The sequence below is a fragment of the Vicia villosa genome, linkage group LG3 (genome assembly GCF_029867415.1).
Source record: "Vicia villosa cultivar HV-30 ecotype Madison, WI linkage group LG3, Vvil1.0, whole genome shotgun sequence".
Classification (NCBI taxonomy): Eukaryota; Viridiplantae; Streptophyta; class Magnoliopsida; order Fabales; family Fabaceae; genus Vicia; species Vicia villosa.
In genome coordinates, this window is record NC_081182.1 from 203,178,594 (window position 1) to 203,197,670 (window position 19,077).

General features: G+C 35.9%; 3 protein-coding genes across 4 annotated transcripts; all 3 read right to left on the reverse strand.

Annotated features, from left to right (window-relative positions):
* Positions 1 to 211: 211 nt before the first annotated feature.
* Positions 212 to 8,242, reverse strand: LOC131593339 (putative disease resistance protein At3g14460). Of its 2 annotated transcripts, XM_058865812.1 has the most exons (5): positions 7,909 to 8,242; positions 6,752 to 6,866; positions 5,463 to 6,640; positions 469 to 5,185; positions 212 to 345 (listed from the first exon to the last, which is right to left on the reverse strand). In XM_058865812.1, exon 4 carries the CDS (start codon positions 3,978 to 3,980, stop codon positions 480 to 482), a length of 3,501 nt encoding a protein of 1,166 aa, XP_058721795.1. In that variant the 5' UTR covers positions 3,981 to 5,185; positions 5,463 to 6,640; positions 6,752 to 6,866; positions 7,909 to 8,242; the 3' UTR covers positions 212 to 345; positions 469 to 479. The 2 variants fall into 2 exon arrangements, with proteins under 2 accessions (XP_058721795.1, XP_058721794.1); XM_058865811.1 differs by having other exon boundaries at positions 5,463 to 6,866.
* A 7-nt stretch (positions 8,243 to 8,249) lies between these two features.
* LOC131659749 (putative disease resistance protein At3g14460) lies at positions 8,250 to 11,441 on the reverse strand. Its single transcript, XM_058928898.1, has one exon. It carries the CDS (start codon positions 11,439 to 11,441, stop codon positions 8,250 to 8,252), a length of 3,192 nt encoding a protein of 1,063 aa, XP_058784881.1.
* A 13-nt stretch (positions 11,442 to 11,454) lies between these two features.
* On the reverse strand, positions 11,455 to 17,924 carry LOC131593338 (putative disease resistance protein At3g14460). The gene is made up of 5 exons (XM_058865810.1): positions 14,196 to 17,924; positions 13,202 to 13,312; positions 12,893 to 13,018; positions 12,255 to 12,409; positions 11,455 to 12,080 (listed from the first exon to the last, which is right to left on the reverse strand). Exon 1 carries the CDS (start codon positions 17,786 to 17,788, stop codon positions 14,207 to 14,209), a length of 3,582 nt encoding a protein of 1,193 aa, XP_058721793.1. The 5' UTR covers positions 17,789 to 17,924; the 3' UTR covers positions 11,455 to 12,080; positions 12,255 to 12,409; positions 12,893 to 13,018; positions 13,202 to 13,312; positions 14,196 to 14,206.
* Positions 17,925 to 19,077: the final 1,153 nt, after the last annotated feature.

The following is a 19,077-nucleotide window of genomic DNA, read 5'->3' on the forward strand; positions in this document are numbered from 1 at the left end:
TAACTACATGACAGGGAAAAAGTTCTAATTGACTAACATAAGGAAAAAACACCAGTTAAAGACAATTACATAAACACAAAAATGTGAAAATGCATAAATAAATGATATGTATTAGACTAGTAGAATAGTGAAGAATTTAAACCATGGTAAAGAAGTTTGATACAGACAACGCATTAACATATATATGAAGTCATATAGACAAAAAGAATACCTAACATATTTGTAGTCAATGGTACTGTTTTCTCCTTTTCATCTGTTCCTGGACAGTGTGGCAGGTTTTGAGGTGAATTTGGCTTCTTACAACAGCAAGGTTGGGAAGAAGCAGGGGTGACACAAAACACAATTCTATGAATAAAATAAACGAGTTAGTGTTATAATATTGTATTATGATGTTACTGTTGAAATTCACAATGATTGAGGATAACATAATATGAAAGAAACAAAAAGAGAAGTATTTCAAAGACTCACCGAAACAAGACTCATGTGATCAATTCGTCATTAATAACTATGGAGGGAATGTGAGCAATCTTACGCCACTCTTTCCCCCGCTTTTTCCGCAAACTTGTTTCCAGTAATGGACAGCGAGTCACACTTAGTACTGAAAGTGAGGAAGGAAATCCTTTCTTTGGCAACGACTTGAGTTTGGGAGCGTTAATAATCTCAAGGTTTTGAAGAGAAGTGAGATGCTGAAGCCACTTCTCATCAATGCTTGTATCATTAAGACCACAAATGCACAGTTTCACAAGCGATGTAGGTAGCAACGGCCCCATCAACATGTTCACCGTATCATCACCGTTGATTCGCAACACTGAAAGACAAGTGAGATGTTCCCAAGTTGGCTCAGTATTCCACATAATCCCACCAACAGAGCCAACAGACAGTTTCTGTAAACTACTAGGCAACTCATCTATGACTAAAGATTGAAGGTTTGGTAGATTATCAATTTCCATTTCTCGAAGGCCAGCTAGACTGTTCATTGCTTCTGGTAATGAATGAAGCTTCTCACACTTCCACATTGCAATATAGCGAAGATTTGGAGTGGCCAATCCACCTAGGGTAAATGACTCCAATTCATTACAATCCCATATTTTGATGCTTCTAAGAAATGAGAGACTCTTTAGTGACACATCTTCTGCAATTGATATTGATTTCAGCTTGTTACAACCCTCAATAAACAGACTCTTGAGAACAGGGAGAGCACCCAAGGTAAATGATGTCATTGAATTGCAGCTATAAGATATTTTCAATTCTTCAAGCGATGTGTAATTGCACAAGTATTCAAGAGGAAGGAACTCTAGATTTTCACAGTTATTGATTATCAGAAATTTCAACGTTTTTGGTAGACCATTTGTTGGAAAAGACATTGAAGATGGAATGCCGTCTATGGTTAGTTGTTGAAGAAGATTCAAAGGGAACATCAGTTGCCTGAATACATGATCAGATAATGGCATTGATTGAACCAGTAAAGGACATTCTCTTAACTCGAGTTCAGTTAAGAAAGGAAATTTTTCAGTTATGTTTCCGGCTATCAGTTTCGGGCACTTTCTTAGCGATAAAGTTTTTAGATTAGGAAACATTGTAGCTGCCGTATCTCCAATCAAGTCCCATTCCTTCCACTCTTGCATATTCTCAAAGTGTAGACTCTCCAAAGAGGGAAATGGCTGAAACGAAGAATCACCACTTCCATAGAACTCAATACCAATTGTCTCCACTGATTGCACCCCTTCAATAACGAGTTCTTTCAGATTACCCAATTTTCCAAGGGATGGAAGCCATAAACAATCATTACAATTCGAGATCCTTAAATGCACCATGTTGCTAAATAAAGAATCACCTAACCAATTGGGGAAGTTGATTCCGCCATACCCTTTGATGGTGAGACTTTTCAAATTTGTTGAGGGTCGCAACTTTTCAAGCACATCACTTTGAATTTGTGGATCTAAAGTAGTACCATCACAATCCCATTCCAAAGCTAACTCATCTATTTGTTCTTTCATCTTTATATTGGCTCGATCTACTTCAAAGGGGTCATTAACATTTTGTAGCTGGGAGATTGAAAGTTTTCCATGTAGGTGGGGAAGTTTTCCTAGCTCTGCAATATTCAATCCACCATTATGTTTGCTGACAACAAAGTCGGACAAAGCGTGGAGATTTTCTAGTTTGGCTATTTGTATGGGCATCTCTCTCAATGCAGTGTTACTAACGTCAAGGTACTGCAGATTAATCAATTTTCCCATGTCCTCCGGCAATTCAGTGAACCTTGCACAGCCTGCCAACAACAAGATCTGCAGATGGTAAAGCCTGCATGTTTCAGAAGGGAGCCTTTCAATATTAGTGTGAGAAAGATTTAAGTACCGCAGGTCTAACAAATTTCCAATAGACTTGGGAACCTTGGTGATACTCTTGTAGCTTGACAGAGACAGCATGCGTAATTGTTTCATTGAGGGCAGCAAGTCATGCACTACCTTGTTTGATAGCAAACCAAGATGCAATTGTTCTTGTAATGGGAATGCTAGAAAGGTACGCAGACCTTTTACTCTGTATAATTTATCAAATTTGTGATATGAATCATATGTCCCTCTATTGTATGAGAAATTTTGCATCCTATCAACTAGGTTATGTTTGTCCCTACCGATACAATATGAAGAATAAACTTCTGTAGCTAAATCATGGATGAAGTTGTGCATTCCAAAGTTTATTTCCTCATCACCAATAGACCATCGATGTATCAATGACCTTGACACTAGTTCATCAAAGTATTCTTCTCCAACTTTTTCCTGATCTGTGGACGATGATTCAAGTAAGCCTGCTGCAATCCATAAATGAACTACCATCTTTTTTTCTAAGATGGACTTCTTTGGAAAAATTGAACAATATTGAAAACATCGTTTTAAAGGATCAGAAAGAAAATTGTAGCTCAATTCGAGAGAAGCTTGCACCTCATAAGCTGTAACCCAAACGTGACTTTCTAGCACATAAATCCAAGAATACGGGTTTGACCAGATGCGAAGAAGAGCCCCATGTGCTACTGCAGCTAATGGTAAACCATGACACTTTCTTGCAATTTTCCTGCCAAATTCTTCTAGAGTGGATCGTTGGTGGTCGTTACGTGTTCCAAATGCATGTTCGGCAAGTAAAGACCAGCAATCTTCAAATTTCAAGGGTCTCAGATAGTGGAGAGAAAGAAAGGTTTGCATGGATAGTGCAACTCTTTCATCTCTTGATGTTACAATGACCTTACTTCCTGATTCCCCGGCATTAAAGATATCCATAAGTAATGTACAATTGACAGATCTTGCATCCCACACACCATCCAATACCAGCAAAAAATTAGGGTAAATGGTACCTGTATCATTACTTGTGGTTGTTTGTGAAGTAATAGATTGAAGAATGTTGTCAAAAACACTGAAATCATCAACATTACTTGAGAAATCTGCCCATAGTTTGAACTCAAATTTGGCGTTAACTTGTGGAAGATTGTAAAGGTGTTTAGCGAGGGCTGTTTTACCAATCCCTCCCATACCAACAATAGAAATCATTCTGCTATCATTAGACAACAAAAGATGTTTCAGTTTCTGAATATCAGAGTCTCTTCCATAAATAGAAGACTCATTACGACGTGAACTTAAGCCTTGTAATATTTGAATTAAATTTACCGTTCTAGACTTAATCCGTTGAATGAAAAAAGTTAAACGATAATGAATTTTGAGGTGCTTAGCATTAAGTACGGTTGAATGCCGTAAAAAATGAGAGTCTTGAAACAAATTGGCAAATTGAAGAACATCACGTCTCAGCAAATCCAGCAGTTTGTTGTTAGGTTGACTAGGGATGAGTTTGTTGTTAGCATAATAAAGAACATCTTGAAGATCCACCAGTGCTTCCTTCACCTTTTTGGAAAGCGTAGTACAAACAATCTTTTCTAACAACACCTTCACAAAGCTTGAGAGTGACAAGAGTTTTTCTCTCTTGATGGCCTCCATTACTTACTTTGTTAGTAAAAAGAAGAAGATGAAGAAGAATAGATTGAGAAAAATAAAGGATTTGTTCCCACCCAACTCACACGCTCCTAATAGTATAATCACTAACAGATTTGTTAGCCACTTTCACTTTATTTGAGATAAAGAAAAAGTGAAATGAAATAAATAATAGAAAGAATGAAAATTGTTAGAAAGTATGCTGATTTTCGGAGAAGGATTTACTGACTTTGATTTTGGTGACTTTATGTGACTTTTGTTATAGGAGTATTTGATGAAAGAGAAAATGGAAAAAGGAAAAAAAAAAGGGTGGGAAATGGAATGAGAAAGAGTGTGTTTTTTCTAGTGTGTGAGATACAGAAGTTACGTCACCGAAATTCAATCCTATTTTTTAAGTTGTTTAATTGATGTGAATATAAAAAAAATTAAATATACAATATTTCTGCAATATATATGAGATTCAATTTATCTCCTTTAAAAAAAATTGAATCTTTGAAAATGTTAAAATTTTATGTCTTTTCCATCTTGGTTCCAGTCACACAATCACCCTTCAGCCCCTGGTTGATCTGCAAAGGGCTAAAGAATAAAAATAACGATGGTTTGCGACATTCACTAGGTAGTTGTAGTTCATCAGAATCATTAGAGGTTGTCGTCAAGAACCATGGTGTCAAGTCTTGTTGTTTCCATCGGGAGTATCTTTGTATCTATCTACCTGTTGGAGTTGCAAACGATTTGTGAGCATTGTTTTGATATTCTAAAATCTAGAAATTTCCAACTCAGTAATGGCCAAAAAGAAATATTAGAATGAAAATTATATAACAGTCTAATAACCTATTACTATGTAAATATTGTAAAATTCCTTCATCCTAATTTTGAACCACTTAGCAATGACTCTACTGTGATATATTTTTACTAATTAAACTCATGTCCTCTTACAGGTCAAGAAAATGGTTCAAATTTGAGTGTGTTTGAAAACAACGAAAAAGATGAATCTGCTGCAATGTCAGCAACAGAACTGGATATATTGTTGCTATGCTCAACTGAACTCTTGCCTGCATGGCTCGTTTTCTGAATGCATGAAATATAGGATGAATGCTCAACTTAACTTTTGTCGAGGACCTCTCAACGAAGGCCTGCATATTCCCATACATCATTTGGATTTGTGGAGAAAACCATTGGGCGAATCTACCTCCAGTTGAGAAAATACAAACCTGTCAAAAAATAACATGTCAAGTTTGATGGTGTTCAATTTATAGTATAACACAACAGTAACCAGAAGCAAACAATATTAGACATGGACAGTATTTTAGGAATTATAGGTACCGTTATGCATTCAATATTTTTTCTAAAGGGCAATGTGCATCTGATATCTAGATTTTGAGTAAGGTATAAAGCAAAGTGCACACTATCTATATCAGAAATGGCACATTAATACTTATTTGACAACATAATAATATCATCAAATGCTAAGCTAAGCTAGTGGCTTACCAGATTGTTGGGGCAGATAAAACGCCATTTGATCATCCTTATAAGCAACATAATTCACCTTATTTGTCTATAGAATCCTTCGCTTTTGTACTGATGAAGAAAGTTGGTTTTGCAGGGTGAGGTATTAAACCGAGTAAACTTGAATAAGGAGCTCTTGGACAACGAGTTTACATTATCGGATATTAGATCCTTAATATTGTCACTAGTGCCTTCAAGTCTGTCTAAACATGTCCACAAATTAGAGCTCAGGTTACTAGTTCTATTGAGTGTCAAGGAAAGCATAACAGTACTGGGAATTGACTTCTGACAAATGTGAACTTGCTAGTCACCCAAGTCAAGTGCACAGCATTTCAAATCACTTCACTATGCAGGGCCAATTTTTTTCACTGAACTAGCTGCGAAACCGAAAGCTGCTGCGGACTTTCGACTAGAATCATACATCCATTAAAAATGTCGAGGATCCCCAAACAAATAAGGTGTATATTCGGGACATTGTTGCTCTGCATGGGAAAAGGGCCTTCAAAAGAAAAACTCTAGGAAGATATTTTCGAAATGCCCGATTACTTAAAAAGTATCCCTTGATAAACCGTGGTGAGAGGTGTATTAGGAAAATCTCAAGCTTCAAGTTAATTATGTATAGAAATTAAAAACAAGGTTTATATAGAATGTCACTTTTTACTATTAAGTTAGTTTTGTAGGAAGGAGTTAGATCAAACTCTAATTCTATTATAAACAGATAATTACAAAGGCATACATTGCAGTCAAATAATCATAGAGATAGAGAGAGAAAGTATTTGCTTAAACATCCGTTTGCAATCTCTATCTTAAAAACTTGTACTATTTAACAAAATAAAACGCATTACTATAGTAGTTAACACTTGACAAGTTTTGCTGACCTCTAGGAGAGTGATTTACTTGCCTTGACATCTCAGCTAAGATTGGAGCTATTGAAGACAGGTATAGCTGTTTGAAAGTCGCCATATTGGAGTCTTTAACTTCTGACTTGTTTGTTTGAAAGTTGCCATATGGATTTTGATTCTCCGGATTTGCCAAGCAACTTTTCCAAGCTTTTGGGTGTTATTGTGATACATTTCAAAATCTTCTCTTAAGTTCTTCAACTTTTTCTCTCCTCCTCCTCTTCCCGCATCCATCATGAACAAAAACTATATAAAATTAAACTGAAGGAGGGAGAAAAGCATCATCGTTGTGCTAAGAAGAAAGGGACTTCAGGCTTCAACAAAAGTCCCTTGCATGAATGAGCTAACATAGATTAAGTACAGATAAAGTACCTCTTTGTTCTAACCAATATTGGTATTCTCCTTCTCATCCGCTCCTGACAGAAAGAGATGTCGCTGCTGCCATTTTCGTGCAAGCCATCAATTACACTTGAAGCCCTTGGTAGATCTGCGAACAATGTAGAGATAAAATAATTTTAAGACAAAGACTAAGCCGCCAAATCTGGTAGATAAACTGGTAAAAAGCTACACATATAGTTTCTGAATAAAACCAGAAGCAATAGAGTTAGGCTTGGATGAGATTTAACACACTGATAAGTGCTTTGAGGGCAAATAAAATCTAAAATAGCTCTAAATGATTAGAACTGCATGATGATATTTTTCTATAGGTGCATATTGCATATGGTTGACGCGCGATAAAATCCTAATTGACTGACCATTAACAAGAATAGCTGCATTACAATGATCTATGCTACGGCAACTTGTCAGACGGGCTATTTTCATGTAATAGACTCAAGGTGATAAATAGAGTAAACAGACACACACCATATAAGAACACTATTATTCATGTGACAAAATGGGACAAACTTAATACTCAAACAATTTTGATGGTCCACGGCACTAACTATAGGTATAAGCCAACATCTTTTAAAATATCCTTCCCAATATAAAACATGCCAAAATCACATATTTTTTAAAAAACTGAAAAAGGTTAAAATAAGAAGTTATGTCTTTAACTGTTATACATGACGGGGAAAAAGTTCTGATTCAGTAACATAATGAAAAAATATCAAGTCAAGACAGTTGGATAAACACAAAAATATGGAAATGCATAAAGAAATGATATGTATTAGACTAATAGAATAGAGAAAAATTTAAACCATGTTAAAAAAGTTTGATACAGTCATTAAAACCAACTCATTAAAATATATCATATAGACAAAAAGAACACCCAACATATTTGGAGTCAGAATTTGCTGAACAGAAAAGCAATTACAGGACTTGGTGGCAGGTTTCCAGGTGAATTTACTTTCTTACAATACCAAGAATGGGAAGATGCAGGGGTGACACAAAATGTAGTTCTATGATTAAAATAAATGAGTTGGTGCTAGTGCTATAGTATTGTATTTTGATGTTACTATTGAAATTCACAATAAATGATGATAAAATAATATGAAAGAAACAAAAAGAGACGTATTTGAAAGACTCACACGAACAAGACTCATGTGATCAATTCGTCATTAATAACTATGGAAGGAATGTGAGCAATCTTACGCCACTCTTTCCCCCGCTTTGTCCGAAAACTTGCTTCTAGTAATGGACAGCGAGTCACACTTAGTACTGAAAGTGAGGAAGGAAATCCTTTCTTTGGCAACGACTAGAGTTTGGGAGCATTAATAATCTCAAGGTTTTGAAGAGAAGTGAGATGTTCCCAAGTTGGCCCAGTATTCCACATAATCCCACCAACAAAGCCAACGGACAGTTTCCGTAAACTGCTAGGTAACTCATCTATGACAAAAGATTGGAGATTTGGTAAGTTATCGATTTCCAATTAACGAAGGCCAGATAGACTGTTCATTGCTTCTGGCAGTGAATGAAGCTTCTCACACTTCCACAGTGCAATATAAACAAGGTTTGGAGTTGCCAATTCACCTAAGGGAAATGACTCTAGTTCATTACAATCCCATATTTTGATGCTTCTAAGAAATGAGAGACTCTTTTCCGACTCGTCTTCTCCAATTAATATCGATTTCAAATTCATACAACCTTCAATAAACAGACTCTTGAGGACAGGGAGAGTGTCTAAGGTAAATGATATCATTGAATTACAGCTATAAGATATTTTCAATTCCTCAAGTGATGTATAATTATGCAAGTTATCGTGAGGAAGGAATTCTAGATTCTCACAGTTACTGATTATGAGAAGTTTCAAGGTTTTTGCTAGACCGTCTGTTGGGAACGACATTAGAGATGGAAAACCGTCTATGGTCAGCTGTTGAAGAGAATTCAGAGGGAACATCAGTTGCCCAAATACATGATCAGATAATGGAATTGATTGCACCAATAAAGGACATTCTCTTAACTCAAGTTCAGTTAAGAAAGGAAATTTTTCAGTTATGTTTCCGGCTATCAGTTTCGGGCACTTTCTTAGGGATAAAGTTTTTAGATTAGGAAACGTTGTAGTCGTACGTCCAATCAAGTCCCATTCCTTCCACTCTTGCATATTCTCAAAGTGTAGACTCTCCAAAGAAGGAAATGGTTGAAATGAAGAACCACCACTTCCATAGAACTCAATACCAATTGTCTCCACTGATTGCATCCCTTCAATAATGAGCTCTTTCAAATTACCCAATTTGCCAAGGGATGGAAGCCATAAACAATCATTACAATTCGAGATCCTTAAATGCACCATGTTGCTAAATAAAGAATCCCCTAACCAATTTGGGAAGCTGATTCCACCATAGCCTTTGATGGTGAGACTTTTCAAATTCGTTGAAGGTTGCAACTTTTCAAGTACAACACTTTTAATTTGTGAATCTTGAAAAGCACTACCACAATCCCATTCCAAAGATAGCTCGTCTATTTTTTCTTTCATCTTTATATTGGCTCGAACTACTTCAAAAGGGTCATTAACATTTTGTAGCTGTGAGATTGAAAGTTTTCCATGTAAGTCCAGTTTTCCTAGATCTGCAATATTCAATCCACCATTATGTTTGCTGACAACAAAGTCAGACAAAGTGTGGAGATTTTCTAGTTTGGCTATTTGTACTGGCATCTCCCTCAATGCGGTGTTACTAATGTCAAGGTGGGTTAGATTGATCAATTTTCCCATGTCCTCCGGCAATTCCCTCAATGCGGTGTTACTAATGTCAAGGTGGCGCAATTTAATCAATTTTCCCATGTCCTTCGGCAATTCGGTAAACCTTTTACAGCCTGCCAACAACAAGAACTGCAGATAGTAAAGCTTGCATGTTACAGAAGGAAGCCTTTCAATATTAGTGTGAGAAAGATTTAAGTATCGCATGTATACCAAATTTCCAATAGAGTAGGGAACCTTGGTGATACTCTTGTAGCTTGACAGTGACAATATGCGTAATAGTTTCATTGTTGGCAGCAAGTCATGCACTACCTTGTTTGATAGCAAACCAAGAGGCAATTGTTCTTGTAATGGGAATGCTAGAAAGGTACGCAGACCTTTTCCTCCGTGTAATTTATCAAATTTGTCATATGAATCATATGTCCCTCTATTGTATGAGAAATTACGCATTCTATACTCTAGGTTATGTTGGTCCATTTCGATACAGCATGGAGAAAAAACCGTTGGAGGGGCAACCTCTATAGCTAAATCATGGATGAAGTTGTTCATTCCAAAGTTTCTTTCCTCATCACCAATAGATCGTCGATGTATCATTGACCTTGACACTAGTTCATCAAAGTATTCTTCTCCAACTTTTTCTTGATATGTAGACGATGATTCTAGTAAGTCAGCTGCAATCCACAACTGAACTACCATCTTTTTTTCTAAGATGGACTTTTTCGGAAAAATTGAACAATATTGAAAACACCTTTTTAAAGGACCGGAAAGGAAATTGTAGCTTAATTTGAGAGAAGCTAACACCTCAAAAGCTGTTTCCTGAATGCGACTTTCTAGCACATAATTCCAATCATATGGGTTCAGTGAGATGCGAAGAAGAGCCCCATATTCTATAGCAGCTAATGGTAATCCATCACACTTTCTTGCAATTTTTCTTCCAATTTCTTCATGTATTTCTTTTTTAAATGCGCCAATTCCTTCTAGATAGGATTGTTGGTGGTAGTAATGTTCTCCAAATGCGTGTTCGGCAAGTAAAGACCAGCAATCTTCAACTTTCAAAGGTGTCAGATAGTGGACAGAAAGAAAGGTTTGCATGGATATTGCAATTCTTTCATCTCGTGTTGTGACGATGATCCTACTTCCTGTTTCTCCAGCATTAAAGATATCCGTGAGTAATGTCCAATTGACAAATCTCGCATCCCACACACCATCCAATACCAGTAAAAAGTTTGGGTAAAAGGTTCTGATTTCAGTTGCATCATTAGTGGTTGTTTGTGAAGTAATAGATTCAAGAACGTTTTCAAAAACACTGAAATCATCATCATCATTTGAGAAATCTGCCCATACTTTTAACTCAAATTTGTCATTAACTTGAGGATGATTGTAAAGGTGTTGGGCGAGAGTTGTTTTACCAATCCCTCCCATACCGACAATAGAAATGACTCTTGTTTTAGTATCACCATCACTACTACTAGACAACAAAAGATGCTTAAGTTTATCAATATCAGTGTCTCTTCCATATATAGTAGATTCATAACCAAGTTGTTTTCTTGAGCTTAAGCCGTGTAATATTTGAATTAAATCTCCCGTTTTAGACTTAATCAGTGCAATGAAAAAAGTTAAACGAGAATGAGTTTTGTTCTGGTTATCATCATACCGTAAAGAATGGCTTTCGTCAAGCAAATTGGCAACTTGAAAAACAGCACGCGTCAAGAAATTCAGCGATTTGTTGTTAGCTTGAGTAGGGATGAGTTTGTTGTTAGCATAGTAAAGTACATCTTCAAGATCCACCAGCGTTCTCTTCAGGTTTGTCAAGAGTGAAACATCAAGCTTCGTGTTCTGGAAGTTGTCTATAGAAACAATCTTTTGTATCAGCAGCTTGACAGAATTTGAGAGTGACAGGAGGGTTTCTGTCTGAATTGCATCCATTAGTTACTTTGTTTGTAAGAAGAAGATGAAGAAGAAATGACAACAAAATGAAGAATGCCTTTCTCTTTGACTTTTGAAAGTCTCCGGTGGTTGTTGAAAAGATGCTGTCAATTGAGATCAAATGGCTACCGAAGTGGACACTTATTTGTCTTATGCACAAAACAAATATATTTCTTTCCTGTCACTAGTATCGTATATGGGGCCTCACATATTAATTTTATGTATTAGTGGTTATTTTAATTAAGCCAAACTCTAGTTTTATTATGGACAGATATAGTTACAAAGGCATACATTGCATTCAAATCACAGGATACAGACAGTGTTGGCTCAAACATCCTTTGCAAAAGAAATGTCTAAAGAAAACCACTCAAACTTCAATGTTACAAACCCACACATTTATATGTCATGGTGCATTTCAAAATCTTCTCTCCTCCTCCCCTGCTGCCCGGATTGATTTCTGCTTTTCCTGTCGGCGATCTCTCTTTTACAAAAGGCCAGAATACTCCCCAAATAAGAAGTTGACGATTAATTTGCAAATGAATTCGCCAAAAATCAGATAAAGTTTATTATCCTGACAAAGTTCAGATTTGTGGAGAAACTGTTGGACAAATCTACCTCTCCAGTTAAGCATATATGAACCTAAAATAAACATAATATTAGACACTGTCAAGACTTGTGGTTTTCATTTATAGCAGAATAAAGCATTAACAATGGAGATAACCAATGTTTGTTAAGGAACTACAAGGATATTTTAAAATATGTAGAATTGAAAGGAAAATAAAACACATTAAATACTAAATCACTAAAACTCACCGTGAGTCGTGACTGACAACCAAGAAAAAATGGCAGTAATGGTAACACACAAATCAATCTTTGTAGCTGAGTTAGGCAACAGTTTTGATAATTTCTGCATGTTCTGAATGTGTTTTACTTTCTACTTCGCTCAATTCTGACTCTTAATGTGGTAGCTGCAATGAAATCCACAATTGTCATTGAAAAGCTAGTGGAAATAAATATAATGTACACAGATTTATTTTAGAAAACATTTATCCTGGACTCTTGGTAACTCTGTGAGGCTAAAATAAAATATTTTATCTTTATAGCAGCATAAAGTAATTTAATACATGCAGAAAGAACATGAAAAGAAGAGAAAGCGTGTCGTGAATTGCATACAACATACACTAGTTTAGACCATACATGTAAAAAATGAGCAAAAATGACAATGTATCAGGCTATCAGCTATCTAGCATGCTTGATGGATAATATACTTTCAATTTGCATAAAACACAATTTTCACACTTCCTGTTGGTGATGCCATGAGGGTCAAAAAGAAGAAACTCAAGGCCTAGTAGGAGTGATTGTAAATTTAAATAGTTCACCACAAGTAAATGTATGATTCAGATTCAATTACAAACCATTGATGACACTAAAGAGGGACATAAAATGCTCACCAAATTAAGTTTGATAGCCAACAGCACTAACTAAAGCAATTTAGAGTAGCATCTTTAGCACGCTCCTTCCAACACAATTGATGCCAAAATCATTCATTGTAAATAATAGCAGCAAATTTCTAAACCCTGCATGATAACAGCATATAAATCTACAGGAGAGACAACTCATGAACAAAAACTATGTAAAATTAAACTGAGGGAGGGAGAAAAACACGATCGTTGTGTTAAGAATAAAGGCACTTTAGGCTTCAACAAAAGTCCCTTGCTTGACAGAGCTAATGTAGATTAAGGACAGAAAGAGTAACTCACTGTTTTGGCCAATATTGTTATTTCTCCATGTCATCCGCTCCTTACAGAAAGAGATGTCGCTGCTGCCATCTTCGTGCAAGCCATCAATTACACTTGAATCCCTTGGTAGATCTGCAAACAATATAGAGATAAAATAATTTAAAGACAAAGACTAAGCCACCAAATCTGGTAGATAAACTGGTAAAATACTACACGTATAGTTTCCGAAAACAAAATTTAGGATAAATGACCTCCGTAGAGTTCCTATGTCAAACTTGATGGTTTTCAATTATTATAGGACAAAGCAAGTAACCAGAAGCAATAGAGTTAGGCTTGGATGAGATTTAACACACTGACAAGTGCTTTGGGGGAAAATAAAACCTAGATTAGCTCTAAATGATTAGAACACACTGCATGATGATATTTTTCTATCGGTGCATATTGCATAGGGATGACGCGCGATAAAATCCTAATTGACTGACCATCAACAAGAATGACTGACCATCAACAAAAAGGTTAAAATAAGAAGTTATGTCTTTAAATGTTATACATGACGGGGAAAAAGTTCTAATTCACTAACATAGAGAAAAAATAACAAGTCAAGACAGTTGGATAAACAGAAAAATATGGAAATGCATAAAGAAATGATATGTATTAGACTAATAGAATAGAGACAAATTTAAACCATGTTAAAAAAGCTTGATACAGTCATTAAAACCAACTCAGTAAAATATATCATATAGACAAAAAGAACACCCAACATATTTGGAGTCAGAATTTGCTGAACAGAAAAGCAATTACTGAACTTGGCGGCAGGTTTCGAGGTGAATTTGCTTTCCTACAATACCAAGAATGGAAAGATGCAGGGGTGACACAAAATGTAGTTCTATGATTAAAATAAATGAGTTAGTGGTAGTGCTACAGTATTGTATTTTGATGTTACTATTGAAATTCACAATAATTGATGATAAAATAATATGAAAGAAACAAAAAGAGAAGTATTTGAAAGACTCACTCGAACAAGACTCATGTGATCAATTCGTCATTAATAACTATGGAAGGAATGTGAGCAATCTTACGCCACTCTTTCCCCCGCTTTGTCCGCAAACTTGCTTCTAGTAATGGACAGCGAGTCACACTTAGTACTGAAAGTGAGGAAGGAAATCCTTTCTTTGGCAACGACTTGAGTTTGGGAGCGTTGATAATCTCAAGGTTTTGAAGAGAAGTGAGATGTTGAAGCCACTTCTCATCAATGCTTGTATCATTAAGACCACAAATGCACAGTGTCACAAGTGATGTTGGTAGCAATGGCCCCATTAGTGTATTCACTATATCATCGCCGTTAATTCGCAACTCCGAGAGACAAGTGAGATGTTCCCAAGTTGGCCCAGTATTCCACATAATTCCACCAACAAAGCCAACAGACAGTTTCCGTAAACTGCTAGGTAACTCATCTATGACAAACGATTGAAGATTAGGTAGGTTATCAATTTCCATTTCATGAAGGCCAGCTAGACTGTTCATTGCTTCTGGCAGTGAATGAAGCTTCTCACACTTCCACATTGCAATATAGCGAAGATTTGGAGTGGCCAATCCACCTGGGGTAAATGACTCCAATTCATTACAATCCCATATTTTGATGCTTCTAAGAAATGAGAGACTCTTTTCCGACTCGTCTTCTGCAATTAATATCGATTTCAGATTTATACAACCTTCAATAAACAGGCTCTTGAGGACAGGGAGAGTGCCTAAGGTAAATGATATCATTGAATTACAGCTATAAGATATTTTCAATTCCTCAAGCGATGTATAATTATGCAAGTTATCGTGAGGAAGGAATTCCAGATTCTCACAGTTGCTGATTAAGAGAAGTTTCAAGATTTTTGGTAGACCGTCTGTTGGGAACGACATCAGAGATGGAAAACCATCTATGGTCAGCTGTTGAAGAGAATTCAGAGGGAACATCAGTTGCCTGAATACATGATCAGATAATGGAATTGATTGCACCAGTAAAGGACATTCTCTTAACTCAAGTTCAGTTAAGAAAGGAAATTTTTCAGTTATGTTTCCGGCTATCAGTTTCGGGCACTTTCTTAGAGATAAAGTTTTTAGATTAGGAAACGTTGTAGCCGTATCTCCAATCAAGTCCCATTGCTTCCACTCTTGCATATTCTCAAAGTGTAGACTCTCCAAAGAGGGAAATGGTTGAAACGAAGAATCACCACTTCCATAGAACTCAATACCAATTGTCTCCACTGATTGCATCCCTTCAATAACGAGTTCTTTCAGATTTCCCAATTTACCAAGGGGTGGAAGCGATAAACAATCATCACAATTCAAGATCTTCAAAGACACCATGTTGCTAAATGAAAAATCACCTAACCAATTTGGAAAGCTGATTCCACCATAGCCTTTGATGGTGAGACTTTTCAAATTTGTTGAGGGTCGCAACTTTTCAAGCACAACACTTTGAATTTGTGAATCTAAAGTAGTACTATCACAATCCCATTCCAAAGCTAACTCGTCTATTTGTTCTTTCATCTTTATATTGGCTCGATCTACTTCAAAGGGGTCATTAACATTTTGTAGTTGTGAGATTGAAAGTTTTCCATGTAGGTGGGGAAGTTTTCCTAGCTCTGCAATATTCAATCCATCACTATGTTTGCCTAAAACAAAGTCAGACAAAGTTTGGAGATTTTCAAGTTTGGCTATTTGTACGGGCATCTCCCTCAATGCAGAGTCACTAACGTCAAGGTAGCGTAGACTAACCAATTTTCCAATTTCCTCGGGCAATTCAGTGAGCCTTTTACAGCCTGCCAACAACAAGAATTGTAGACGGTAAAGCTCGCATATTTCAGAAGGCAACCTTTCAATATTAGTGTGAGAAAGATTTAAGTACTGCATGCATAACAAATTTCCAATAGAGTCGGGAACCTTGGTGATACTTTTGTAGCTTGACAGAGACAACACGCGTAATTGTTTCATTGTTGGCAGCAAGTCATGTACTACCTTATTCGATAGCAAACAAAGAGGCAATTGTTCTTGTAATGGGAATGCTAGGAAGGTACTCAAACCTTCTAATCCGTATAATTTATCAAATTTGTCATATGAATCATATGTCCCTCTATTGTATGAGAAATTCTGCATCCTATCATCTAGGTTATGATTTTGCATAGTGATGTGGTATGAAGATGAAACCTCTGTTGCTAAATCATGGAGGAAGTTGTGCATTCCAAAGTTTCTTTCCTCATCACCAATAGATCGCCGATGTATCAACGATCTTGACACTAGCTCATCAAAGTATTCTTCTCCAACTTTTTCTTGATATGTGGACGATGATGATTCTACTAAGCCTGTTTCAATCCACAAATGAACTACCATCTTTTTTTCTAAGATGGATTTCTTTGGAAAAATTGAACAATACTCAAAACATCGTTTTAAAGGATCAGAAAGAAAATTGTAACTCAATTTGAGAGAAGCTAGCACCTGATAAGCTCTTTCCCGAACATGACTTTCTAGCACATGATTTAAGTTGCTTGGGAAGAATAACATGCGAAGAAGAGCCCCATGTGCTATTGCAGCTAATGGTAATCCATCACACTTTTTAGCAATTTTCCTGCCAATTTTTTCTCGATTGTATCGTTGGTAGCCAGGTTCTCCAAATGCATGTTTGGCAACTAAAGACCAACAATCTTCAACTTTCAAGGGTCTGAGATAGTGGAGAGAAAGAAAGTTTTGCATGGATAGTGCAACTCTTTCATCTCGTGTTGTGATGATGACCCTACTGTGTGTTTCCCCAGCATTCAAGATATCCATGAGTAATGTCCAATTGACAGATATTGCATCCCACACACCATCCAATACCAGCAAAAAAATTGGGTAAATGGTTGTATCATTACTTGTGGTTGTTTGTGAAGTAATAGATTCAAGAATGTTTTGAAAAACACTGAAATCATCCACATCAGTTGAGAACTCTGCCCATAGTTTTAACTCGAATTTATCGTTAACTTGAGGATGATTGTAAAGGTGTCTGGCGAGGGCTGTTTTACCAATCCCTCCCATACCAACAATAGAAATCACTCTAATTTTACTATCACCATCACTACTATTAGACAACAAAAGATGTATAAGTTTCTCAATATCAGCATCTCTTCCATAAATAGAAGATTCAGCATCCAAAATAGTTAATTTAGCTAGTTGTTCTTGTGAACTCAAGCCTTGTAATATTTCAAATAAACTTATTGTATTAGAATCAATCACATAAATGCAATACTCTAAACTTTCAAGATTTTTCAGCTGCTTAGTAATAATAGTTGGGGTACTATCATACCATGAAAAATTGATTTCCTCAAAAGCAAAAGCAACGTGAAAGACAGCATGTCTGAGCAAATCCAGTGATTGGTTGACATCTGGATTAGGGATTACTTTTTCCAGATCATGATAAAGCAGTACATCTTGAAGATCAGACAGTGTTTTCTTCATCTTATTCAAAAGCTCCGGCTTCCTGAACTTATCGACTAACAAAGTGAAAACTTTGTTTTCTAACAACACCTTCACAAAAGTTGAGAGTGACAAGAGTTTTTCTCGCTGAATTTGAATTGCCTCCATTAGTTTCTTAGTTTAGAAGAAGAACAAGAAGAAATCACAACAAAATGAAACTCTAATTCTTTCTCTTTGATTTTTGTTGTTGTTGCAAGTCTTCGCAAGTCAAACGTCGTAGTGTTAGTAATAAAATATTAGAACAAGTTCCAATAAGATAACGACATTTGTGTTTTCATATGCGAAGCTTTTCATTATTATTCGACTAGTGTTTTCTAGAAATGTTAATAAATAAATATAATAGTGATTGTTAAAAAATATATATAGGAGTTTGCTAATAAAGATGTATTTAATAATTCTATGGAAGTCTATTTTAGCGATATGTATTTTAGAATGTATTTAATTATTTTTTAGTTAAACTTTGCTAAAATACACATATTTATTATAAAAATAAGTGGGTGTATTTTAGTAATTCCTGTGGGATTTGTTAAAATACACCTATTTATTTTTATGAAAATGTATTTTAAAAACATACAGCTTAAAATGCTTTTAACTATTTTTTTTGGTTAATACTTACTAAAATAAATCTTTATAAAATCAAGGGGTCTACGTTAGAAAAAAATTATAAATTATGATTGTCATTAATTTAATTTAGAAGGTGTTAGCAGGAGATTTCGACGAGTAAACATAAGATGTTCTAAAAACATTATGTTCCGAAGGGAGAATAGTTTTGGAAGGCTATTTTTAAGATTATTTATGTTGAAGATTTTCTATGAGTCTGTTAGCTGAAGATTTCGTTTTGTAATATTTGTCCTTCGAAGAAGTGGAAAATCGAAGGAAAGATGGTTACTGATGGCCATCCCTTAAAAATAAAAGAATGGCTACTGATGGTCATGCTTCGAGAATAAAGATTTCTAAGTTCATTATGAAGATAGTGAATACTGAAAGCTAGTGAAAGTATGTGTCTTCGGGGACTTAGACAAAATTTATAAAATATATTCAAGTATTACTACTTAGCGTTTTTCGTAGTGTTTTTAAATACACTGCCACGCGTCGAAGACGGACTCAGGCGGGAAGATTTGAAATTCGAAGACGGTTTCGTAACTGTCCAAGTAACAGATGGCGTCGCTAGAAGTTCTTATGAGAGACGTGGCAGCAGATTAGTGTAGGACCGTTAAGGTCGAAACTAGTATAAATAGGAGTCTTAATGTTAGGATTCTGTGTGTTCATTTTGTACAAATCACTCACATATTTACTCAAGTATCAAGCGTTAAGAGAAAGAGTTCGCTGAGAAAATGTACGTATGACACCACCACTTTAATACATGTGTATTATCTTTCGTTTTCAAATATCTTCCA